The sequence below is a fragment of the Photinus pyralis genome, unplaced genomic scaffold (genome assembly GCF_008802855.1).
Source record: "Photinus pyralis isolate 1611_PpyrPB1 unplaced genomic scaffold, Ppyr1.3 Ppyr1.4_LG7, whole genome shotgun sequence".
Lineage (NCBI taxonomy): Eukaryota > Metazoa > Arthropoda > Insecta > Coleoptera > Lampyridae > Photinus > Photinus pyralis.
In genome coordinates this window covers 39,909,062-39,920,868 of record NW_022170738.1, presented here as the reverse complement: position 1 = coordinate 39,920,868, position 11,807 = coordinate 39,909,062, and the positions used below count along the sequence as shown (strand labels likewise).

Sequence of the window (11,807 nt, the reverse complement as noted above, 5' to 3'; positions counted from 1 at the left end):
AAAAAAAAGGCAGTGTATAACCTTCCTTTTTTCCAAAATTCGATTGCACCCAAATTTCTCGGGAAAACACTTTTTCTTATTAATTGTGGTGTGTAGAATCCAAAACAATTCGTACTTTTTCGATCAGACTTCTCATCAAAAGTTATAGACTAGAAACCAATTTCGAAAGAAAATTCAAAGGGCTGTAACTTTTGAACTAGTAGCCCAATCTTGGAACTGTTTGAAATATGGATTCTACAGGCCACATTCTATAAGAAAAAATTTTTCCGGGTCGATCTGACAGAATTTTTTTTTCGGGCCTCAAAAAAAGGCAGTGTACAGCCTTCCTTTTTTACCGAAAATCGACTACACCAAAATTTCTCGGGAAAACACTTTTTCTTATTAATTTTGGTGCGTAGAATCCAAAACAATTCGTACTTTTTCGATCAGACTTCTCAATCAAAAGTTATAGACTAGAAACCAATTTCGAAAGAAAATTCAAAGGGCTGTAACTTTTGAACTAGTAGCCCAATCTTGGAACTGTTTGAAATTATGGATTCTACAGGCCACATTCTATAAGAAAATTTTTTTCCGGGTCGATCTGAGACAATTTTTTTTTCGGGGCCTCAAAAAAAGGCAGTGTATAACCTTCCTTTTTTACCAAAAATCGACTACACCAAAATTTCTCGGGAAAACACATTTTTCTTATTAATTTTGGTGCGTAGAATCCAAAACAATTCGTACTTTTTCGATCAGACTTCTCAATCAAAAGTTATAGACTAGAAACCAATGTCGAAAAAAAATTCAAAGGGCTGTAACTTTTGAACTAGTAGTCCAATCTTGGAACTGTTTGAAATAATGGATTCTACAGGCCACATTCTATAAGAAAATTTTTTTTCCGGGTCGATCTGAGAGTAGGTACCATGTGACACTTCTTTGCTGTTTCAAATTCAAACGCGTGAGCAAGGACCTTTCTCGATCCTCTCGGGCCTTGCTGCTGCGGCCTTAATGCTAGTGCTCGATATCACTATCTCATCGTACAGTATGTATGAATGTTTGCACGGCTAGTTGGTCTAAGAAGCTTTCTGGCGCTGATGGGTAGGGTAGGGATCAATCTGGCTTTCTCAATTTCAGTTGCGCATATACCTGTTGGAGGTGCTTTTCGCAGTAACGCAATGGTCCGATGACGGGGAAATAGCGATTCTTCCACATTCGTAGAATGGCGCGACTCGCTGTGGTCAGCAAAACGACTCAAATCGAATCAAATACACCGGTAAAAGGGGATAGAAAGAAAATTCTGATTTCGACAAAATTTGGCATTTTTTGAACACAAAAATAACAAATCCAGTTTTTGAAAAAAACATTAATCTTAATCGATTCTATGCAAAAAAATATCTGTCCTTCGGACCTCCATCTGTTCATGTTTTCGTTTACTTTGGACTAAAAGCTGCTATCAAACTGGAATAGACTCCATTATCTGTAGTTACATTATTTAGTTGAGCAAATACATGTAGATAATCATCCGCCCTTTGTTTCAGGTTTTAATAAATGGTGTATGGATGATTATATCTCCAGCCAAAGCAATGCATCATTATCCAACACGCGAAGATAACCTACTAGTATGTTCAACTGATATTGACGCTTCCTACATGATAGCCTTTACATATCCAATACTGCTCATTGTTATATGTACCGTTTACGCTGTTCTCACTAGAAAAATTCCAGAAGCTTTCAACGAATCCAAACATATTGGGTTTACAATGTACACTACGTGTGTAATATGGTTAGCCTTCGTTCCCTTATATTTCGGAACTGAGAACCATGTCGCACTTAGAATTACTAGTATGTCAGTTACAATTAGTCTTTCCGCAAGTGTTACTGTCGCTTGTCTCTTCTCGCCAAAGGTAAGGTCCTCGGTTTTCTCAGCTTTTAACGATTTTTTTTTCAGTTGTACATTATCCTAATTAGACCAGAGAGGAACGTTCGGCAAAGTATGATGCCAATGCGTTACAGCGCCATCAATAAAAGTTCGGGTACTGCGGGATCCGGTAGTATGATGGCGCCTGTTATGGTCACCGCAGTCACGTGCGATCAAAAACAGCAAATTCAGAAACACGTACCGCCCATATTGGGAAGAGATTTATCTGAAAATGAAGGTCAGCGCAACGCACAACCTCCCATGTATTTACTCCCATTTTTGCAGATACCGACACAAGTAATCACCAAACGAGACCAGTAATGATAGACTGTAGTACGTTAACTGATCCACCACCTCCCGCCTATTGCGAGTCCGTTCTGACGAACGGCGAAGAGTACATTCCGAAAATAAACAATAATTGTAATGTAGGAAATGGTCCCCTGGCGTTACTGCCAGGATTACAAATGAAAGACGTTCCGTTATAGCAGGAAGCGAACTCGCGTTCTTCCAGTCTGAATTCACCTCGTAATCCTGTGCAAGTGTAAATTTCACCAAATCGAAAAAAGGCAACGGTGCTATGAAGTATTTCTGCTAAACTGAGCTGGTGAAATGACGTCGACGTCTTTCCAATATTGTATTTTATATGGTGCTGTGAATACTGTATTTGATAAGTAAATATACTAAAATATATATTATATTAGGTTTAGGTACATTCATAAATTTTCATACATTGATATTTTAAGAAGAATGTAGCCAATGATATACCTACCCAACTACGATACGAAAATTGTGTAAATATTAAACTCTTGTGCCGAAGACGAATTTCTCAAAAACAAAAACAACTGTACATAAGAACCCATAATTTATTATTATTATTATTACAATGTTACGCTAATTTATTCACACACGTTAAATATATTGTACCGTTAGAGAAAATAAGCAGCCATCTTATATAATTGTTCATAAAATAAGTAAATATTGTATGATGTTATTTAAATGTTGTGATGATAAAGGTGCATGGCAACAAGAAATGTATGTGGCACCAATCGGCATCATTGAGCCCAATGCCGAATGTAGTCATATCAACGCAGCAGTTTTAAACCACCTAAAACCATACAACATATCCGTCAGAATAGACTCGATAAATATTTAAAAGTTGAATGTTAATTAATTTTCTAACGGAAGATTTAAATGTCGTAGCAATAATAACTTTTGTCATCATAACATAAATATGAACTGTAGGCATGTATGTATTAATGTTCAACGATGTTCCATTACAGGGGTATTTAATAAAAATTGTTGACTTCGAGTGTATGTTTTTAGCATAGGCTTGAACAAATTACACTTCGTATTGATAATAGATGAATTAAATATCTCTTTACATGACCACTACCATTCAAGAAATGAGTGCTATGATCACACGCTCATCACAAAACAACTTTACTTTTCACATAAGCCCTTTAGTAGTCATTCCTAATTAAAATTCTCGTTGAGATTCGACACAGTAAAAAATACCCAAAGCGGCCGAAAATTACAAAATTTTATATCTTTCGCGATTCAGATTAACAGTGAGACCTCTGGTGGCAGCACATTGTAATTCCTATTGGTGGGTGAAGACCGCCATTTCAGTGGCGTATTTACGGTGGGGGGGGGATGAAGGGGATATATCCCCCCCAGAAGAATTGAGTTATCATCATAGCTATTAGGTATTTAGGTAATACTCCGCTATCCGCTCCGCCCACTTTAAAATAAAGGCAATAATATATAGGTATATATAGAGAGCAATTTTGATTTTGGTTAAAGTCACTAAAATCTAAATATTCTGTAGTATTCAGTATTCACTATTCAGTGAGTGATCAGTGTTGGCAGTCAACGATTTGGTTATTCGGCATCGATCGGCAATTCGCTACATTGATGCCCAAAATAACAAATAGGTATCAGGTACTTAGTACTCCTACTGAGGTGAGGTACCTGCGTACTGCCTTTCACGAAAATAAGAATTTTAAATTTTAAAAACAGGAATTTTTTTGCCCATAACTTTTGATGGAGACGTCTAATCGAAAAAGTACGAATCGTTTTGGATTCTACGCACCCAAATTAATAAGAAAAAGTTTTTCCCCGAGAAATTTTGGTGCAGTCGATTTTTGGTAAAAAAGGAAGGTAATAACTGCCTTTTTTTTGGCCCAGAAAAAAAAATTGTCTCAGATCGACCGGAAAAAAAATATTTTCTTATAGAATGTGGCCTGTAGAATCCATAATTTCAAACAGTTCCAAGATCGGACTACTAGATCAAAAGTTACAGCCCTTTGAATTTTTTGTCGAAATTGGTTTTTTGCCCATAAATATACCTATTATTCAAACTTTTCATTGACTAATTAAAGCAAAAGCAATAAAGGGGCCTGTCAGCAGTAAGAAATAAAATCCCGTTCTAATCTACTCTTACCCCCCCCCCCCTTCTAGTACGCACTGGGGGACTGTATGTGCCACGAACTTGTTTAATCCCCCCCGCCCCCTCCCAGAATACATTTCTACGTACGCCACTGCGCCATTTTGTTTATTTACAATGGCCAAAAGTAATAAATATTGCAGTTTTTGCTTGAGCTAGGAGGCTATTGCGAGCACCGTTTTTTGGACATGTCAAAATCTCATCTAATGTCAACGCCTTAGATCATTTTCAAATTTTTATTGCATCTGTATGTATGCATCAGGGGCCAAATACGAATGACCACCGGCCATATCTCGGAAGCTAGTAGACATAGAGCTTTTGGGTCAAAAATTATGTAATAAAAGTGGCCAAGAGTAATTGCTGGAAATTATTTTCGAGTGTATGAAATGACCACTAGGGGGCGCAAAGGTCATGATCACATACATATAAAATTTCAATTTCCGCCGGATTTTATCTAATAAAGTGGTACCTATCAAAGATAGCCGAGTTTTAATCACACTCTTTTTTGTTTTACTTTTGTTTTTTTTAATTAAATATTGATTTGGTCTTTTTTTATGATTTTCAAAGGGAATATAATTTAATCAATCCATTTCATAAAAAAAGTTTGATTCTGCTGTAATAAATAAAATAAAATTATAAAATTACACATATCGGTTGCACCCATTGGATTATTTTGTTATAACAAGAAATGAATAATAAATAAGATGTAGATATCTGGGAATCGTTTCAAGGGCTTTGCAGAAACTTTTAGCTCCCTATAAAGTGCCCTGCAGTACAACAGCGAGGCTTGGCAGCTTACAATCACCAGGAGTCACAAAGAACGACAATCATAATGGGCTCATGTGAAAAGTTTGGAAGGTTTTGAGATTTTGGAACATACCTACTGATATGAGAGTATTCCACACATACAAAAAACTTTAATTTTACACTACGAATGATTAATGAACGTTACTGATGGATGTGAACCGTAAACTTACCTTGTAGTACTCTAAAAATCTTAGTCTACAAAAAAATGCGGCATTTTCTCAAGATTAAACTGTTATGTATTTAGAAACGTTAGTTATTTTGAAAGCTAATACAAATGTGTACTATGCAAAGAAAGAAACACTGATGCCGTAAGACAGCTAACATCTAATTACAAACATCACTTACTGCTACCTCAGCTTTTCTTTATGAAGAAAGTATGGAGTTAGTAAAAGTTACTTTACGACTTTAACCAAAATTTACCCCCGGCTCGAATACCTTTTATTTTTGATGTCTTCTTTCCTTTATCGCCGCTAGCCGTCGCCTCACGACCGTCAGTCGTCATTACCTCATCGGATCCTTCGGCGCGTTCTTGCAGCTGGGTTTTTAGAGTTTTCTTAATATTTACAATCTGTAAAAGTCGACACTTAAGGAAGGTTTTAACGTTCGTACGGGGGTACCTCTTGTTCGATGTCTGCCTTGCGTTGCACGCTACGATTTTTCTCGGCGTTCGCGCGATGAATTTGTGATTCGACGCAAACTAAAACATTCTCGCACGCCGTACACCATTTCTGTAGGCAGTCGACGATCACCCGAATATCGGCGGCCTGTATGTCTCTCCCTATCGCGTAATCCACCTCCAATTGACTATTTTTCTGGTCTAATTTACCGTGGATTATATCCGCATAAATTGCTTCAATAATTAAATCTTCTAAATCCCGAACATTCTTAATTTCGAGTTCGTTTAATAAAGTAGAGTAGGGTATACACTGTAAACCTAACAGTTAATGTAATAGTAACACAAGTAAGCCATACCTTCGTCTGTGTTGCTAGCGTAACTATCGTTAAATGTTGCAATTTCTTTTTCTGCGCCGGCGTTAACTCTAACAGATTGCTTTGGTTTGATACGTACTGTTTGTAAGTTCCGAAGGCGAACAAGTTGAGAGTATGCCAACAGGCGCTATTGACACCTATTGCCAACTAAAAACAAAGTTATACGCCACTTAAATCTTCGACAATCAGCATGCCTGACCTCCTGCACATTTGGCATATCTAATAGCTCTCCGAACACATAAACCCCCGGTGTTTCCAGTACTTGCTTAATCAATTCGACGCAAGCTGCACCTTTTGCAGATTTAGCGAGTAGAACGAATTGCTCCAGGGGGTTGTTGGAATGGGACGGTTTTTCGACTACCATTTTTCAGTGTGTGAAAGTACAGGAGCAGTTTAATTCTTGTTATTTATTTAGTACACAATTTTTGTTTTTGGCGACCGGTGCGGTGAATATAAATTTGACAATTGACATTTGATTTGACGGAAATTTGGAAGCATTATTTATACACTGCGAGATTATTCCGACAAACCTGCGGTGTACCTACTACCAGTTTTGATACCTGGAAAATCTATCTAATCTCTTTTAAGGTCTTTCACAGCTTCTAGGTCCTAGTTCAACAAATTCAGTGAACTGCACCAGATGAGAAAGCAACACATACAGCAAAGAATCGGACTGTATCTGGTATTTACTCCACAGAATGTATTTAAACAACTCGTATGGAGAAACATCAAATTAGAGAACCCCCTCTCTCGTATACGCCAAAACACAAGAGCTGCAGGTCATCCTCCATGGCATTGAAGATATAATTTTTATCATACAACAAATATTGGACGAGATTAACTTTATATCTACTGTACGAGGAAATAAATATTTATCCAAGTGCTATACCTCTTCAATTTTAAAATTCTATAAATTAGTCGCCATCCTCGCCCATTGCATTATTGCACATTACAGCACCAACATTTAACTACCCTCTTTATTAATAATTATGCATAAAATTAACACACCCTGTCATTGTTATACAAACTACAGGAATGACACTCATTCTTTAAAATTAACTTGAGACTAAAATTGTTCCATAAAATTAATGTAGCGGTAAAAAAAATTGTTATACATTTTCGGATACGTATAAGATAGAACCACATCAATGCTTCTACATTAATAATTAAATATACATAGCATGCATACAAATGGTTACATTCGAGAAGCCAACAAAGATCTAGCACCTTGTTTCATACAAGCCACTTCTTCCGATATACCGTACCCATTTAATAACATCGTGATCAGAGTAGTTGAGTTTTGGCTCGAACACCTTTAGATACCTCACCTTGAAACCGGAGGGAGCAAATGGTACCTCGAAATTCATTGAGATAGGCGGGCGAGTCCATTTCTTCTTAGTATCGGTTTCTAATAGTTCGATTTCTGCAGAGAGCTGTGTTTCTTTCATGCCTGCCATACGTTTAATCCTACAAAAAGACGTAAAAACCGCACAAAATCATTTGTAGATACTTACTTCCAAACAATCGCATTTTCGGAAGCTTTATACTTGGCTTTGCCTTTAAGGCAAATGAGTTGCACTCCAGACGTATTCAAAGGAGTGGGGATTTTCACCTCAATCTTTTGGCCTAGTAGAGACGGTTTAAAATTGCTCTTCAACACTACCTTCACCTCCATTTTGGTACGGCCAACCTCGCGAACTAGGGGAATCACACGGAACGGCAGAGAAATGTCTTTGGTTGTTCGATATCTACAAATCACGATTTTACAAAGACACCCAATAGTGTCAGCTAGTTACCTCATAAGTTCAAACTCTCCGTCGGGTGGGATAAAACTAATGGAATGTTCCGTCTCAAACTTACTCAGCTTAACACACTGATGAAATTGACAGTCGTCGATTACAACGACGGGTTTGCCAGATCGTGCCGGATCCGAGTCAGTTGTACTGCCCAAACCTCCCTTACCTTTCGCCTCCATGACTATTTTATCGTTAATTCCGAATTTGCACTCGGGCATACCTGAGAGGTACGATTTCATGACCACTTTTCCAGCGACGTGTGCAGACAGCACCTGACCTATAGAAGACATTAATTTCCCTCGTCATGCCATTCAATAAGAATCTGAATAAAAGGGCAGTACAATGCATTTTCAAGTGGTCAATTTTAAATTAAATTATCCACATTTGATTTTGTGGAGAAGAGAATTTTAGCTATTTAGATTCTTATCAACCGTCATCCTGTAGCTTTAATTTACCTTGAGGCGACATTAATAAGTTCACATACTCCAAAACGTCTAAGAATAATTCATTGCGACGATACTTAATTCCTTCTCGTCGCCATCCGATTTGCCCGGTAACCTGTGAGGTAATCTGAGCCTGTTCCTCTTTAGTCGCCGATTTAATGCCCTGTTGAGTTATGAACGTCTTCAAAACTCCCGTGTCTGAATTTTGCGGATAACCAAAGTCCAGAATTTCTGTTGGCAAACATTCCTAGCCAATTTGCGGTTTATAAATATACAAATATTACCGTCTAATAGTTCGTAGATCAAAACAAAGTTGTTTTTTATATTTTCCTCTGAAATCTTGCCAAAGTAGGATTGCATAACTTCAATAATCTTGAGCAGAAACTCAAAGACCATAGCGGCGTTAACGTTTTGTTTCGTTACAGCGGCCAGCCAAATATTCGCCCTCTGAAAGTGCAAGACATAGAAATCGGTTTTTGCCGTGTTACTCCCTACCTTAATATGGAAGAAGGACGTCCTCGCTATGTTCGTGACGGGAGAGCGTACCTGCTGTCTGGCATGAATGACGTTAACGCGAAATGCATCAACTGCATTTCGACCGATATCGTCACGATACACTCTTGAGATGAGCACCTCCCCCTTGTGATTATATACAAAAAGCCCCCCAATCATAATGGGAGCCTTCAAGTGTAACAATTTAACATAAAAATTGAGTTACTTGTAGAACAACTTACGTGAAATGGTTTTAAATTGCTTAGAACTTGGTCTCTTGCAATAGCATCCTTTTATAAAAAGATTGCCGATAACACATCCACCCACTACGCCATTTTTTAACCTCTACATTCTTCGAAGTTCGAACTGACAGTTGACAGTCGATGTTGAATTCTTCCAATTCATCGAATTTTCGAAAATGTACATGGTGCCTCAAATTTTACAGTCCAGTTAAAAAAATGCATCTACCAGATCTAAATTCTTGATATACCTCTTTTATAGGCTTTTAAAGTCTTAGCATTTTATCTGTGGGTTGCAGAAGGCTAGGAGGACTTAAAAGAAGACATGTGGTCGTATGGGACAAAGAACTATGTATTAACATTCATGTGGATCAAAGATTAGGTATCATATAAAAAGCCCATTATACAGTAAACGAAACAAAAGCAAAACACCAAAGCATTGGGGTTCATCCTATTTTAGGGGATTTTAAATGTAGTGTACGGGTTCAATAACGATAAGTGGTTTTCTTTGGTCCCACTTGCTCGCCTTTAAGTGAAACACGAGGCAAGCAATCCTGTTTATGTAAAAATACTCAAATTTATCATTTTAACCAAGGCGCCCCCTATTTAATTTTTACCTAAATGATATTGTCACATTTGAAATTTTGGGAAAAAATTTAAATAACGAGAACCGTCAAATACGTACCTAACCTAGAATAATCAACACAATTTACGTGTTTAGTTTTAAATTTAACTATTATTAATAATTATTTCAGTAAATGTAACTGCAAACTCGAGATAATAATGGAGAAAGGGCCCACAATAGAAACTAGTCATTTAAAGTGTGATAGCGAAGAAACCATCGATACCGAATCCAAGCATGATAGCAACCTTTACTCGACCGAAATTGATTCGGAAACCGTTGAGAAACTTAAAGGTGACGCTATTGGAGATACTTTATACAGCGAAGCATTCGTAGCAAAAACTTTACTGCAGTTGTCGAATCTGAAATGGTCCGAAAAGGTGGAGGAAGATTTATGCTTCTTGTGGGATATGACGTTAGAAAAAGACGTTTGCGACTATCTACTAAAGTTGTCTTATCCAAATATTGTATGCGAAGTCATTCAGAAATACGACGAGAGCCGTTTGTTGGAGATAGTGATTGGAATTCTCGCCAATGTTTGTTGTACGGTCGATACCTCTGATATAACCGACGATCACGCAAAACTGGTGCTATCAGTGCTGGAAACGGATGATGCTTTGATTTTAATACAAGTTGTACGATTTGTTAAGGCGCTAGCGTACGATCGGGACCAGTTACTGTTTCTCGACGATGGAGTGTTAGAAAAGTTAAACTTTATACTTTTAAATTCGTGTAACGTTGATCTTCTCTTGAATACCCTCGATTCCATTTCGAAGATGACCTCGGATAATAAATTAAGTTTAACGGTTGTAAAAGCAGAGTTCATTAAATCCGCAGTAGTAGCTTATCAATGTATTTGTAAAATTGAACGCGAACGGCTGTCTTTATCTGAAGACGAAATCGAAACCAATCAACAGCGCACATCCCTCACGTATTTAATCCAGATCGTCACGAACATCTGCAGTTACATAAACACCGACGACAAAAACAACAATTTATTTCACGAAGCACAAGAATTCATCGACCCTTTTGTCGACGAGCTTTGCAAAATTTTGAATTATTACAGCAAAGACGAATGCGTCCTTCCCGTATCGGAGGAGCTTCAATTTTACGTTAAGGCGTTCATTTTCATTTTCCAAACGTTACGCATCCGCTACAGCAAGACAATCTTCAAGAGTATTATTAGCATAACTTACTTCCTATTGAGTAATAAATGCGAAGAGTCGGACGAGTTTTTAGAGTTCTGTAACTATTTCGTTTATGTCGGATCCTTAGATAATCTGAAAAGTGATTTTCGTAGTTTCGAAATTAAGGTCGTTAGGCATATTCTTAGTAATATTCACGCGAATAGGGATTCTTACGACTGTGTTAATGAAGAAAATGTAAATGCCTTATTAATGGAATTTGTAGGGAAGCGTTGAAGTTGACCGTTTCTGTCTTATGTTATGTACCTACCTACAATATTCCTCATTATGTACTATATTAATGAATATATAATGTGATATTATTTTAAGATTATTGCTGTCTTAATTATAGGATTGTAACAATTTTGTATGCTGTATACCCATGAGATCATGTTTAGCTATTTATACATGTGATACTGGCTTCGCAAAAAATAAAAAATGTTACCCAATTACCTCTTTTTGTCACTGTGTACACTTGAACACTGCAGTACTCAACCGTGCCAGAGGCACCTGTAAAAAGTATTATGCGGGAAGCCTGTTGAGGGCCCAGAACAAGAGAGGGATAATAAATAACCAGGTTATTGTCACAAATTCAAATAAAAACTCCAAAACTGACCTTTTTTCAGTGGTTTCCTTATTTTGACCAAGTAACCCTGTAAAGGATTAATCATTTACAAATGAAAATATTTGATGCCCTCAAAAGGATCATACCCATTGCTGATAAGTGATAAGAAAAGATTTTCATTAAAAATTAAGTACCTAATTCCAAAACAGATGGAAGTTGAATTTTTATATCCGTGTATTTAAGGATGCGAGTGAATCCTATAAAAATAAGAATATGAATCATCTGGAAAAGGATAATGAATCCAAAAACAAGAATCACCCCCCAAC

At 37.2% G+C, this 11,807-nt stretch overlaps 4 protein-coding genes across 5 annotated transcripts in view; 2 read left to right on the top strand and 2 right to left on the bottom strand.

The window, feature by feature from the left end:
* Positions 1-3,206, top strand: part of LOC116176699 (metabotropic glutamate receptor 4-like) — a 53,425-nt gene extending 50,219 nt beyond the window's left edge. The window contains exons 8-10 of the mRNA XM_031495440.1: positions 1,518-1,883; positions 1,928-2,135; positions 2,183-3,206. Coding sequence (XP_031351300.1) covers positions 1,518-1,883; positions 1,928-2,135; positions 2,183-2,382 — 774 coding nt within the window. The 3' untranslated portion in view covers positions 2,383-3,206. The remainder of the gene's footprint in view (positions 1-1,517; positions 1,884-1,927; positions 2,136-2,182) is intronic.
* On the bottom strand, positions 2,743-6,846 carry LOC116176702 (COP9 signalosome complex subunit 7b). 2 transcript variants are annotated; one of them, XM_031495444.1, is made up of 5 exons: positions 6,340-6,782; positions 6,123-6,287; positions 5,768-6,076; positions 5,586-5,718; positions 2,743-3,002 (listed from the first exon to the last, which is right to left on the bottom strand). In XM_031495444.1, the coding sequence occupies exons 1-5, from the start codon at positions 6,502-6,504 to the stop codon at positions 2,980-2,982; spliced, it is 795 nt and encodes a 264-aa protein (XP_031351304.1). In that variant the 5' UTR covers positions 6,505-6,782; the 3' UTR covers positions 2,743-2,979. The 2 variants fall into 2 exon arrangements, with proteins under 2 accessions (XP_031351304.1, XP_031351303.1); XM_031495443.1 differs by lacking the exon at positions 2,743-3,002 and having other exon boundaries at positions 5,369-5,718; positions 6,340-6,846.
* A 253-nt stretch (positions 6,847-7,099) lies between these two features.
* On the bottom strand, positions 7,100-9,255 carry LOC116176700 (AP-2 complex subunit mu). Its single transcript, XM_031495441.1, has 7 exons — positions 9,114-9,255; positions 8,875-9,060; positions 8,664-8,826; positions 8,392-8,610; positions 7,937-8,213; positions 7,655-7,888; positions 7,100-7,607 (listed from the first exon to the last, which is right to left on the bottom strand). Exons 2-7 carry the CDS (start codon positions 9,049-9,051, stop codon positions 7,361-7,363), a joined length of 1,317 nt encoding a protein of 438 aa, XP_031351301.1. The 5' UTR covers positions 9,052-9,060; positions 9,114-9,255; the 3' UTR covers positions 7,100-7,360.
* A 515-nt stretch (positions 9,256-9,770) lies between these two features.
* Positions 9,771-11,245, top strand: LOC116176701. Its single transcript, XM_031495442.1, has one exon. It carries the CDS (start codon positions 9,894-9,896, stop codon positions 11,151-11,153), a length of 1,260 nt encoding a protein of 419 aa, XP_031351302.1. The 5' UTR covers positions 9,771-9,893; the 3' UTR covers positions 11,154-11,245.
* The last annotated feature ends 562 nt before the right edge of the window (positions 11,246-11,807 follow it).

What these genes read in the sequence shown, in the direction of transcription:
- LOC116176702 (XM_031495443.1), bottom strand. Translation starts at nt 6,504, where the DNA reads ATGGTAGTCGAAAAACCGTCCCATTCCAACAACCCCCTGGAGCAATTC. An exon ending in CGCTAGCAACACAGACGAAG is followed by an intron (nt 6,077 to 6,122) that starts GTATGGCTTACT and finishes TTAGGTTTACAG; the next exon opens with TGTATACCCTACTCTACTTT. An exon ending in AGGCAGACATCGAACAAGAG is followed by an intron (nt 5,719 to 5,767) that starts GTACCCCCGTAC and finishes CGACTTTTACAG; the next exon opens with ATTGTAAATATTAAGAAAAC.
- LOC116176700 (XM_031495441.1), bottom strand. Translation starts at nt 9,051, where the DNA reads ATGATTGGGGGGCTTTTTGTATATAATCACAAGGGGGAGGTGCTCATC. An exon ending in CGTCCTTCTTCCATATTAAG is followed by an intron (nt 8,827 to 8,874) that starts GTAGGGAGTAAC and finishes TTGCACTTTCAG; the next exon opens with AGGGCGAATATTTGGCTGGC. An exon ending in GGAGAGTTTGAACTTATGAG is followed by an intron (nt 7,889 to 7,936) that starts GTAACTAGCTGA and finishes CGTGATTTGTAG; the next exon opens with ATATCGAACAACCAAAGACA.
- LOC116176701 (XM_031495442.1), top strand. Translation starts at nt 9,894, where the DNA reads ATGGAGAAAGGGCCCACAATAGAAACTAGTCATTTAAAGTGTGATAGC.